This window comes from Tinamus guttatus, unplaced genomic scaffold (genome assembly GCF_059628265.1).
Source record: "Tinamus guttatus ecotype Peru unplaced genomic scaffold, ASM5962826v1 Tinamus_guttatus_pri_ptg000287l, whole genome shotgun sequence".
Classification (NCBI taxonomy): Eukaryota; Metazoa; Chordata; class Aves; order Tinamiformes; family Tinamidae; genus Tinamus; species Tinamus guttatus.
Window position 1 is genome coordinate 6,282,550 of NW_028288821.1, and position 12,760 is coordinate 6,295,309.

The 12,760-nt window shown below is 38.7% G+C and overlaps 1 protein-coding gene across 3 annotated transcripts; it reads right to left on the reverse strand.

Annotated features, from left to right (window-relative positions):
• Nucleotides 1-1,641: 1,641 nt before the first annotated feature.
• On the reverse strand, nucleotides 1,642-12,558 carry ATG4A (autophagy related 4A cysteine peptidase). 3 transcript variants are annotated; one of them, XM_088527552.1, is made up of 13 exons: nucleotides 12,528-12,558; nucleotides 11,414-11,485; nucleotides 10,411-10,482; nucleotides 9,465-9,563; nucleotides 9,170-9,271; nucleotides 8,578-8,650; nucleotides 7,368-7,447; nucleotides 6,329-6,516; nucleotides 6,113-6,191; nucleotides 5,346-5,491; nucleotides 4,262-4,318; nucleotides 2,997-3,108; nucleotides 1,642-2,701 (listed from the first exon to the last, which is right to left on the reverse strand). In XM_088527552.1, the coding sequence occupies exons 1-13, from the start codon at nucleotides 12,535-12,537 to the stop codon at nucleotides 2,637-2,639; spliced, it is 1,155 nt and encodes a 384-aa protein (XP_088383678.1). In that variant the 5' UTR covers nucleotides 12,538-12,558; the 3' UTR covers nucleotides 1,642-2,636. The 3 variants fall into 3 exon arrangements, with proteins under 3 accessions (XP_088383678.1, XP_088383677.1, XP_088383679.1); XM_088527551.1 differs by having other exon boundaries at nucleotides 11,414-11,524; XM_088527553.1 differs by lacking the exons at nucleotides 10,411-10,482; nucleotides 11,414-11,485; nucleotides 12,528-12,558 and having other exon boundaries at nucleotides 8,578-8,645; nucleotides 9,465-9,486.
• Between the last annotated feature and the right edge of the window lie 202 nt (nucleotides 12,559-12,760).

A 12,760-nucleotide genomic window follows, 5' to 3' on the forward strand; every position in this document is an offset into this window, starting at 1 on the left:
AACAAGCAGTTTTAGGATGTACATTTTTTTACTTCTAAAATACTTCTAAAATATGTTATATTCTTTTTCGGACTTCAACTCTATTAAGTTTTAAAAAAGAGGAAAAAATGTTTTTTTTCTAATGCACTGTCACATTGTCACACTCCTTTGGGTCATTATCAAAAAGAAGTGCCACTAGTTGTATTTTCCTAGTATATTTTGAAAGAGCCATGAAAAAAGTATGCTAATATCATGAATTAATTCAGTTAAGATGCAGTTGTTATTATCAACTTATATTTCTACAGTGAAGCATATGAAGTTTTTTATAGGAACATTCCAAGACCTTTGAAAAAACAAAAAGTGCCTTGCAAACACACTAGCACCTTTCTTTAGTTCTAGGGGTCACTGTCTATCTAGCAAAGTACTTAAAAGAACATGCTTCTTTGAAGGAGCTAATGTGATGTTTTTACTTTTAACAATTATTTACATGCATAATATAACAGTAACTTCCTGAATCAGGGTTGGTGCTCTGCATGTACTAGACTTGAGCCACAGTGGAGACGAGCAGAGTATCTGTGAAGAGCAATTTAGTCTTTCATTTCTTTCTACTTGCAAAAGATCTTCCATCATCTGCATGTATTTTGCGAATATCTTTAAAGTGTATTAATGCTACAGAGTAACGATGTATTCATGCAGGGCATGGAATCTGCCTTTTAGCTGTCCCTGCACAGAAAGATCATACTGCTTTTACAGCTTGGCTTATGCAAGTGCAACTTTAAATCAGTCGGCACCACTAAGGTCGCTGCTTTCTCAAAATCTGCACAAATAACTGGCTAAAAAAATCACTATAGTTCCTACACTGTGCTTCCTTGGTGCCATCAGAAGAGCTGTCAATCACGTATTACGTTAACAGGGACCTGGAATAATTTTTTTGAACTTGGATACAGGGAAATACAAGTTTATATTCTTTCCAGGAAAAGTTCCCTGAGAATTTCCTTATACATTTCACGTGTTACTCTCCTCTACGGAATTGCTTCTAGTGCAATATCCTGGCTTCCCTGATACTGGTGCACAAACTTCCATAAAGTTCAACAGATTTGGCCTCTTTTCCACCTTGTTCAGATACTGAGTGTGATAAAACTCCCATCTCCAACTACTCTTCCATACAGCCAGAGGGGTCATCTGAATTTCTGGCTAGGAGGGAGGAGCAGTAATTCAACCTGTTACATGAACAACAGGTAAGGAGTAAAGCTGAGAGAAAAAAAAAAAAAAAAGGTAGCTAATCCCTAGAGAGGAGAAAAAAATGACATATTTTGTGAGTGTTTAGTTTCCAAACTGTGGTTAATAAACAGTGATGGCAAACAAGAAGTTACCTGTGGTCTGTTTAACTGTTCTCTTTGTGACCATCCTAGCGCTGGTCAGGAGGTGAGTGAGAGGAGACGGCATTCAGTGTTTCTGGATGTTGTCATTTATTGGTAGACAAAACTTTGTGATTCATTTTCATTACACTAACATGACAAAACTGACCATAATGGGGACTGTTTGATAGTAAATACTTCAGATTGGCTTAAAAGATCTTTGCCTTTAAATCTTTTTAAGTGTTTTCTAATGGCTACTAGAGAGAGAGAGACTGCCTTAGAAATAAAACTGCAAATGTTCTTCTGTTAAGCCTGGAGGATTAAGGCACTTTTACCAAAATAGATCTCAAAAGGCAACAAGTCAGAAGGCAAATGTGTATCTATATATTACATTTTAAGATAACCTGGTTTATATTTATTTCACACAAATGACTTAATAAAATATAGCAGCATACCACCTATGAAAAGCTTAAGAAATTTATTAGATGCACAGATAAAGTGCTGTAACAGAGAAACTTGTGTAAATCTATTTTTAAATAAATAAGGTACAGTTAAACCACTTTTGACTCATTTTAGCTCTGAAAGAAAAATCAAACTAAATATAATTATTTGAATCTTAAGGTCAAGATGAAATATATCATAACTATAGCAGTGGTTGTGATGTACAGCAACTATTTGAGTCTCCTGTTCTTCTTGAAATCTCCCAGAAACAGGAAGGCTATTGCAAAATGTATACATTAGATATAGTTCCTTTTACAGAAACATTTTTGTAATAAAGTGTGTTTGCTCAAATACATGTTAAAATATTTAACAAGGAAACAATTTTCTCCTGATCCAGCCGATCTTTTAAACAAGACAATGTATTTTTCCTATGATGCAACCCACAGGAGGGAACAGAAGTAAACATCCTCCTTAACTCCAGATTGTTTTGCTTTAAAAACTAAACTATTGCATTATTATAGGAGAGCAGGAACTATCCATTTGCGTTATCCCTTTCTCCAAAAACACAGCCTAACAATATACTGTTTTTTGCCTTAATCTGAGGTCCGTTGGTCTTCAAATAAGACACACACTAAAAAGAGATTCCCTTTAAGTGTCTTATTACAAGATCTTTTACTGTCTTTCCATCCAGGGAAGCTCCTGTTAAACTGCCACCGTCAGAGTTTTGGACACTACTAGGCTTTTGTGCTGTGTTACCCATAATTTCAGGCACTTTGGGGCTAGCATGGCTGTTTGCTTTAACTCAATGCAATAATATTACCAATATAGTCAACACACAGAAGAGCCACCATGTTGCCTTCATACACTCAGGATCTCAAATTCTTCTTCTAATTCGAATAGCTTGTCAGTAGATTCAATGAGCTCTGCAAAAAGAACAAACAAAAAGAATTTTTTTTTTCCTGAAAGAAAGAGAAGCATTGAAGTTTCCTTTAAATGAAACTTTTGGGCATGGTGTTTGGTGAGGAGTTTAAAAAAAAAATCTGTGCTACCAATCACATATGGCTGCTTGCAGAACCAATACTCTGTAAAAATAAATCTCATCTCATGCTGACTGCTTGACACTGAGCAAATCATAGTTATTCCACCCAGAATTATTCTTCTATTTCACTAGTGAGGGACACGCTGCTGCACAATTGTATTTTCAAATCAGTACTGTACCTGCTCCTGTTGTTGTCACTTCTGGTTTTGTTGGAGGTATGAAAGGAGGCCAGTGTGGTGGGTGCTTCTGGACTAGCTCAAACATCCGTAGACTCTGTTGTTTCAGAATCTCCTGAGGATGGGATACTCTCTTTTTAAAAGATGCCTCAAAAAACCTTCAAATTCTAAAAGTGTCTGCTTAATTAAAAACATTTTTTTAATTAAAACTCTTTAAAATTATGTATGTTTATCAGAGAACTGAGGCTTTATGCAGAAATATAGTGAAATCCTGTTACACTTTAACTACCTGCCATTATGAATCAGCACTTCATAGATTCTGTAATATAAATTTTTCCATCTCAAGGAAACCTGAAAGACAGATCTTTTCACATTTGCTAGAAGTTATCAGTGTGTTGTAAAACACCACTTTTTTGTTTGCAAACAGGCACCAAAAATATACAACATTTTTAGCCTTTTAAAATCACATGCCTGTGACTCTCTGCTTGTTTGCCACTGGTCAGTGGGAACACAAGAATGATCCATCACCTCCACAAAATGACAGGTTTTGAAGGACAGGTTTTGATCAAGAGAAGCCACATTTCACTTCAATCATATGACTTCAGGTTCTATATCTCAGGGATTTTGAAACCGCTTTACTCAAGATACTGTTACCTATTCAGTGTTCAGTTGGGGTTTTTTGTCAAGGTTTTTTGTCCAATAAATGCATTACAGGTTGAGGCTGACTTTCAAACTTCTCTTGCTTAGTATGCCAACTGCACATGGCAATGACTAATAAACTGCCTGTCTCAAGTGCTTAATCTGTGGCAGAAAGTAGTTCCCCGGATCAGCAGAAGCTGTGGGGATTCTGCATGTAACAGAATCAGATGTTTATAGGACCAAGAACTTATGTTCATAATTAGAACAATAATATATATAACAATTAAAAAGTATCATGAAGCAAAACAATCACTACAAGATAGCAGTTAAAATGTTAAGTAATTTAGTGAGTAGTAAATTTTTTAAGCAAGTTTTACCATTAAAGAAATAGTGTTTAAAAAGCCTTTTTAAGGGTGTATATTTATACCCATTTTCCAGCTGGCAGGGTATGTGGTGTCAAAGTGCCAAATAACCCTCTTTTAGCATTTCGGTGGCTGCTGCACTAATGCATTCCTCTGTATGGCTCATTTAATTAGCAAACAGGGAAAGCTCTAATGAGAATTTTCATTTTATATTAAAAAAAAAAGTTTTATATAAAGCCAATGGAGATAATAAGACTCTATTGTTACCTTTTGTACAAGACTGCACCAATTATCAAAATCACATTCTTCTTTGCAAAAGAAGCCCTGCAAAAAAAAGAATTAGGTACTTTTTAATCTTGTGAGTTATAAATATGTGAAAAAAGTCCCTGCTGTGTGAAACTAGCAAGTGCCTATTTTCACCACTGTTTTGTTAAGAGCTCATATGAACATTAGCATAAGAGCCCAGATATATTGCAGCTCTAGGGAGAGGTCCCAAGAGTGGAACAAGGCCCTGCCAAACTGAAGTTAATGCACAAACACCAATGCCCTTGCGTGCTCCTGCCTGGCGCCACAGCCCGTTCCAACAGCTCAGGGATCAGCAGAAGTCGACACCACCTACAAGATGAACTGCTGCCTATGGCACAACTTCCTGGCGGTGCCTATGTTGTAAATGTGGACTCTTATACTTCAGTATGGTTATGTCTGATCCACTGTGTGCTTCCCATTTTGCAAAATTAAATATTAAGGAAAAGAACACACTTTCCAAAAGGTAATAGTATTAAATAATAACGAGTGGTTGATGAATGAAGGATGCCAGTACCTTATACATTACTTTTAAGATTTAACAATAAAGTTTATAGGAGAGGCTCTCCAGGAACCCATTCAAGGGAAATTGGCATCAGATCAGAACTAGTCTCTTTAAATACAGTTTCCCTGTGACGTATATTGGATGACTTCTACAAATAATTCCATTTAAAATTTTGCTAGTTATGTTATGTAAAAGAAGTAACTTGTCTGGAGTGATCATGCCTAAGTGGTAGTGATAGAATAAAATAAGAAGTATTGATTAAGTTCCATGCTTTGGCTAATAATACCTCCTGCAAAAGGTAAAGGCTGCACAGTAAAGAAATTGAAATATTTCCCCTAAGGTATAACCAGACGGTTCCCTACTTGACCTAAGTTTAAATATCTTATAGTTACTGTATAATTTACCACATTATAGAATTCTAGATTGCAGGAAACTGCTCTGTGATTTTGTTTCTGTTCAAGGAAATGCATTAGTGCCCTTATCAGTATACAGAGATATTACTTTGAAATAAAGTGTAAGTATCTATTCTTGTTTAACACCTACTAAAGCTACTGAAGGATCCAAATTCATGATCTTCATTCTGTGTGGGGCTTGCTGGCAGTGGAAGCTCTGGTCATCAACTGTGCCATTTTCTTCTGAATCCACAAAGCTTTGAGTGGTATGAGGGTCCAAATAGATCAGCTCATTGCCTGCATGGGTAGAATCAGTTTGTTGATTATATTCAGGTGAATTATATGTACTTGGTACAGTGCAATACCAGTTACATTATCATTACAGGCAACATTATTCAGACTTTCTAGGTAGCTGTTCTATAAGAAAATTAGAAAGTTTAGACACAAATTTCTCACAGTGTATTTGGTATAATTTTCTATTGTTAAGTATTACTGGTTTTGGTAGTTCTACCTTTATTGCGTACTTTCCTTTTTCTATGTGAGATTCAATATTTTAAAAAAATAACTTAAATGTTGTAATCCCCAACACTGCACAGATCAAAAAGTACAGGATGGCTACAAGTGAATGCTCTAATTTCATTAGGCATTCAGTCAGAAAATCAATCCAGATTAAAAAAAAAATGCATAACCTTATGGGTCAAACTGGGGTGAGAGCTGAAAAAAGACTGACTCTAGTATTAAATATTACTGTAAGTAATAAAGAAAGACATGCAAGAAGGTAAAAAAGAAACTGCTCTAAGAACCAATTTGAAATACAAGAAAATCATTTGAGAAAACTGAGGCAAAAGAATAAAACAAGAGAAGATTCATTAGGAAGCAATTCAGGATTAGGAATTGTAATAAGATTTTGGTCCTTACCTAAAAATCCTATGAAATAATAGGCATTATTTGGTTTCCCTCCTAATGCTCCTAAAGACTGTGGCATCTTAAAGCATTCCTACATGTTACAAGGGAGGAAAAGGAAATTGTAGTTGATTTGTCCACTGATACTTAGATACCTGAATTGATATGACAATCACAAGCAATTCATTGAGGGAAAAAAATGGAAAAAAAAAAAAAAAAAAAAAAACTTACTTTAAATGCATCGATATATACTGGATTTATGTGATTTATCCCTAGTCGTAGAGGTATAATAAGTAAGAGAGGTTTCCAGCCAGCACAGAACCCTGCTGTGTTCTTGTTTCGGCCAAGAGCACTTCTGTGTAAATGTGTGCTACTGTGGGCAGCACTGCTGCTCTGAGGAGGGGACCAGCACATTTTCTCTGTGGGAACACAAAAGAAATTGATCAGCGCACAAATGAACACAGGGATATTCCTTCTCCCTACTACTGCTCCCTACTCCCTACTCCCTGCTACTTTTTTTGTTGCAACAGAAAAGGAGCAGGGCATGGAATGCAAGTAGTGAGCAGAACTAATCACAGCATATGCTGGCACATGACAGTGAGCTATTAGCTGAACGACTGGGGGCTGAAAATTCAAGGCTAAAGTTACAGCTACTGTTAGCATTATTAATACTGTAAAACTTGGCTTGTTAAGTGTCAGGGAATTAAACGAGAGAGATGATAACATTAGAAACTCCTCAGGAACCTCTTTGTGTGTAATGATGTGAGCAGGAAACTAATATTCTGTGGGACTAAAGCAGAAGTAGGCAGTGGCTAAATATCACTTGTAAACCCACCTCTGTACAACTGAAAACAAAGACTGACCCAGTGTTTCTAAGTGTTGGCATCTGATACTTTCTTTCTCTCTTGCCTGACAAAAGCACATCTCTCAGCAAACTGCATTAAAAACAATTACTTTTATTTCTACATGCTGCAACCTCATTCCACTTCTGGAATAAGTGGTTAAATAGTACAGAGCACACTCAATATTCCCCCAAATTGTATAGTATGCATCACCAAACAGCTGGCCACTGAAAATGCCCACACCACTTTGTTCTAGCTTTACTTTTGGACAAAACTTGATATTGCTTTTTTTTTTTTTCTCTTTTCTTGCCCTTGGAACAAGGAAAGCTAATCCATGCTGGCCTAAAAGTATTTTGTTCGTGTTCAGACATGGGAAAAAAATGTAACAAATCAGAAACTCTTGATTAGAAGACAGACGTTTCACTTACTGATGTCTTCAATGACAACTGTGTTATCCATAGATACATAAACCGCCAATGAATTCCATTCATCAAATAAAGCAAGCTTCCTAGAAAACAGTAAGGTAATAATTATTTTAAAGTATTGAGGACCAAGAGAGTAGCTTTGCACTCAGGACAATTTGATGGCTCTTGAATAAAACCAAACTATTTCTTAAACAGAACATATGTGTTGGATTTTGGGGCATTCCAGTGAAATTAAAAGATAGGTTTAAATATATTTAAAAATATAAATACTAGATATTACCAGGAGGATAGACACCATGTGCAAACTGCTTTGTCCCAACTGCCAATTACATTAACAGCTCAGATATACAATAAAGTTTATTACTTTTTATAGCACTTATGAGCGTCATCAGTGGAAACTTGCACATTGTGTCTAGCACTGCACAAAGAAGGAAAATATGCCCGCTCCAAAACTTTCTATCATTTTCCACATTCTTTTTTGCATAAGAAGTTCCATAAAGTTCAGTGAACTATTTCTGTGCATTCTGGACAGCAGAACAGGGCACTAAAAGCACGATCAGCTGAAGGTTTGGGGCACCTAGCAATTAGACGAGAGATATTATAGCACCGACATGCCTGTCCACGTATGTGAAATCCAGAACTCTGCGGAAGGCAGCTATGCTGCCTAAGCTGCACAGGCAGAGTTAAGTGTCTAAAATAAGCCAGAAAAAAAACGTATATGAAGCCATGAAGAACGTCTCAGCAAACAGAGCAGGAGGCCAGGGCATGTTTTAGCTCCACTGTCTAGAATCTGCACCTGACCCCAAGTTGCAAACACACTGCTGACCACTTGGGACCTGGAGCTGAGGTTAGACACCTCTAAATCATCCTTCAGAGAACTGCACAAAGGCAACCCTATTCTCTTAAATGTAGCCCCCGTCTTCTATACAGCTGCCTTGTTAGGCAGAAGAGCTATTCAGAAAGTGAGAAATGCAATTTCCCTCCTTGGCCTCTCTGGCTTCATTCTCATGTTTCACACCAGCACTCTAATGTGAGGTGTAGCACTCGCCCACTGTGCTACGGTGCTGCAGTCCTCACGCCCGGGGTAACCGCACGCTACACGTTCACGTTCCCACTCTGAGACAAGTGCAGCCCCTTAATGATACCCAGCCTCACCCCAGCTACGCGGTGCAGGGCAAGTATGTTCTGAGAAAGCCAGTAAGATTTGACTTACTTTAGCACTTGAGCAACTGTATTTGGTCCAAACCATTCTCCAATTGATTTCCCCTCTCCAACACCCATCTGCGCTGTTTGTACAAGGGCAAAAGCACACATACAGGCACACACACAGAAAAAAAGACCACAAAGAGTCTGGTAACAATGTATATTAAAGAGTGTTGTCATACAGCAATTGCAAACTCTATTTAGCAATAATTACTTTCTCAATCTATTCTCTTTTCAAGACTTCATGACTGCTAGTTCCTCTAACAAATGAACAGTTTACAAACTGGATAAAAATCACAAATATTAGTCATCTGTATTACAAAATGCAGCTGTAACATACAAGAATGTCTATTTTAGCATTAGAGTTTGGTATCCATGATTTATATACTTTATCAAGAGCTAGTATTTGGCTTTATATCTCAGAGAATAAAACATACGTTTTATTTTACTTTCTACTCATTGGCATGCATTTTCACTTCTATATAAACTTCTATATACTTAATATCACAATTCTAATATTATGAATTAATGTATTATAAAACTAGTAAGTTTCAACATTAGAAATTTCTATGGCAAAACAAAAAGGTCATACGTATTCTTACCCATCTGGTGAATAGAATAACAGCAATCCTTTCTATCTAGAAAGCATCGTAAGATTCTGTGATATTCTTCTGGTTGTTTTTTGTGTTTCTCCCACTGCCAATCTTATGGGAAAAAATTAAAGTGGATTAAAAAATATAATGCTTCCACCACTTTCATCAAAATTGCTGGAGAGCAGTAGAAAACCATATAGTGAGATATCAAAAGATTCATATACAATTTATTCTAGGAAATTATTTATTATTCCTAGAATTCATGTCTTGTCTATTCAAAAGTTCATTCGGTAACAGCACTCACCTCTTCCTAAATGTCTGCAGATCAGTGCTTGTGCCAGCATCATTTGTCCACACCGCAGCATACATCCCCAGCCTGCATCAGATGAAGGACCAGTGCCCCCTGATAAGAAAAGTTCATCACCATATCATAGAATCATAGAATGCTTAAGTTTGGAAGGGACCTCTAGAGATCATCTAGTCCAACCCCTCTGCACACTCAGGGTCACCTAGAGCACGTGGCACAGGACTGCGTCCAAGCGGGTTTGGAAGATCTCCAGAGAAGGAGACTCCACAACCTCTCTGGGCAGCCTGTTCCAGTGCTCTGGCACCCTCAAATAATTTATGTCCTAAAATTCCTGCAAGTCCAACATGAAAATAACATCCACACCATTGCAGCTCTCAGTTTAGACAACACCAGTGTTACTTGATATGACTTGCTCAGGAACAGAAATCATCTTAAATTGACACTGGTAGTTCCCCAAGTTGACAAACACAAGTTGCTTGTATGCTTGATCTTTTCTAGTGAGCTATGCTTGAAACAGGAAAAGGGGTCAGATCGGAAGGTTGAAGAGATTAGACTGTAATTTTGTGTGTATGGTCTTTAAATTGAACGTAGCATCCCACAGAAAGTTTTGGAGCGCTAGAATCCAGCTAGCCAGCTGGCAACCTCCGAGAACTGTCCTATGGATAAAAGGCCCTGCGCAAGACCCTCATTGTTGGTCTAACTTCTAATTTCTAAATTGCACAAGTAATCCTATTTAATTTATTCCTTGTACAGATTACTTGGTTTTCATTCTTAAAGTAACTGTTTACTGCTTGCTACATAAAGACCTGATTATCTACAGATACCATAAATGGGGTTTAAATATGAATACTCAAAACGTTTTAGCATTGTAAAAATCATTTTTTTCAGTGCATGAATCCTGCAATGCAGTTTTAACAAGGCAGCAGTTCTGCAGTATACTCACCAATAGGTGAAAATTTTCTTCTATACGTAAACCAGAGACGAGCACTTACATCCAACAATAACTTAGATTTGTCTGCAACATTTTAAAAAGGAAAGAAACTATTAAAAACTTTCTAAGACTGAAAAAGAATCTAATTTCTTCTATATATTAACTTTCTTCTAGCCATTTTAATACTGAAAAAACTTTTAGAAAGCTAATTAAAGTGAAATTACTAAGGAAGCAATAACTATTAACCAGTGAAGGCTTTTAAAAACGTTTGGAATTAACTACGCTGAGATTGAATGAAACAACTATGAAGAATTATGTCCTCTGGAAAGAATCAGTATAGCAAGTTAAGAAAGCTAAATAATTTCTACATGCAAAGAAATGTGAAATTACACATTACCTCTGAACCCAGTATTATAGCATTTTTAGAAAATGTTAATAATAAATCTAATTATCTCTTTTTAAAAATATAAACTGTCAGAATTCTCTCAAAGGCTCTCAAGAATTCTTTAGGATCTAATTGACTGCATCTTCTCTTAAGTGTGGATCAGACTGACTGACCTTCTAAAGAACCTTCAGCCAACTAGGCCTATCTTCAATACCCCACCTGGCTGACAGCCACTGTCTTTGACATGGGTACAAGACGATGTCCTCAAGGGAAGGGACAGGGCATAGTCAGCGCTTCTCAGGGGAAAGTAACACTAATAAAACTGAATTTTCTACGAGACTTATTCATTTTTTTCTGCAGCAACTGATCACTAGAAATAAGCTGTCTCATGACCAGCCTTTGTCACAAGAGCAATCTCTTTGCACAAACCGCTACAGAAAGTCTTTTGGAAAACTTCTGGTTTCCTATTAGAATTAATATCACTGTTTATATTGTGTTTCTTGTTTACAGAGAAAAACAGATTCCTTTAATGACACATTCAGTGAACCGAAGATACAAGGAGCTGCTGTTGCATGTGAATTTATGAATGCTCTGTGGATTTTACTGAGGAGTTTTCCTTTTAAAGGATACCTGCTTTTAGGTGGTGTTGCCTTCCCAGGATCCAAACTGGCTCATCGGTTTCTGGAAACTCTTCTAAGTAGTCTGATAAAATAGTGATCTGGTTTTCATACCTAGACAAAACTGAACAGGAATACACAAAATTCAAACTCCCTTTTGTCTCAATATTGAGTACTCAGACTGGACTAGCTCTGGCTGAGCTTTTCAGTCTTTAGATCTTCTGAACCATTCTACCAGCTGCATTTACTCATTTCCTTTAATAATGTGTTCTGCCACTGAAATACCTAATGGTTTGTTTGTTTGTTTGTTTGTTTTTTCCGATCCTCAGCAAATTCCAAGAGAATAATATTGCTGACTTGATGTGAAGCATGTGAAAAGTGTTAGCAAGACCCTAGTTTACTTTCCTAAGTGGGAATGTGAAACTCTTCAGAAAACATAAATGTATGAATGTTATTATTCAACTTAGACCTATTTACAGTAAAACTGTAAATGACAGTACAGCAGTTGATGACAGTTCAATCAATTACATAACTAGGGCAGGGTTTGTTGAAAGTGAAACAAGTCTTCAGTTGTAAAAATGCACATAAAATCGTTTAATTCTTTTAAGTAACATAAACTAAGGAAATACGCTGCCAAAGAACCAGAAATTGGATATAAAACCAAATACAACTGTCTTTTACTATTTGACTAAGTGCAAAAATAGACAGTATAAAGAGCACATAAATCAGGAGCTAAATATACAAAAGGCTCCAACTTTTGCTAAAAATATCCACGATGACAACCAAGCAAAATCCAGGCACGCTCCCTTTGGACGGGAGCACCCAGGGCCCCGCGAGCCGGGGCAGCGCCGGCGCCTCCGTGCTGGCTCTAGCCCGGAGAGCGGCAGTCGCCCGGGGAGGGAGGGGAGCGGGGCAGCGCGGCCCCCGGAGCCCGGCGCGGGGACAGAGCTGCGGCCTCTCCCGGGCTGCGGAGCCGCGGGCCCAGGGGTCCCGCAGAGCCGCCGCCGACCCCCTCCCGCCGCTGTCACCCCCGCCCCAACGGCCACAACGGCCGCGCGCGCCGGCCCCTCACCCCCCCTGCCCCGCCGCCGGCCCCGCGCCGCCGGCCCCGCGCCGCCGCCCCTCACCGGACTCCATCCTCCCGCTGTCACCATCCTCCTCCTCCTCGCCCGGCGCGCGGCGCGGGGCGCGCTGGGAGCCGTAGTCCCGCGGGCGCCGCCTCCCGCTGCCCTGCGCGCCGGGCGGACTGCAGATCCCAGCGTGCTGCGGGGCCGCAGGGGACGCGCGGCGCCCATTGGCCGGCACGGGGCAGTGGCGCGACCGCGATTGGCCGGCGGGGAGTCGGTAGCTCCGCCCCTGT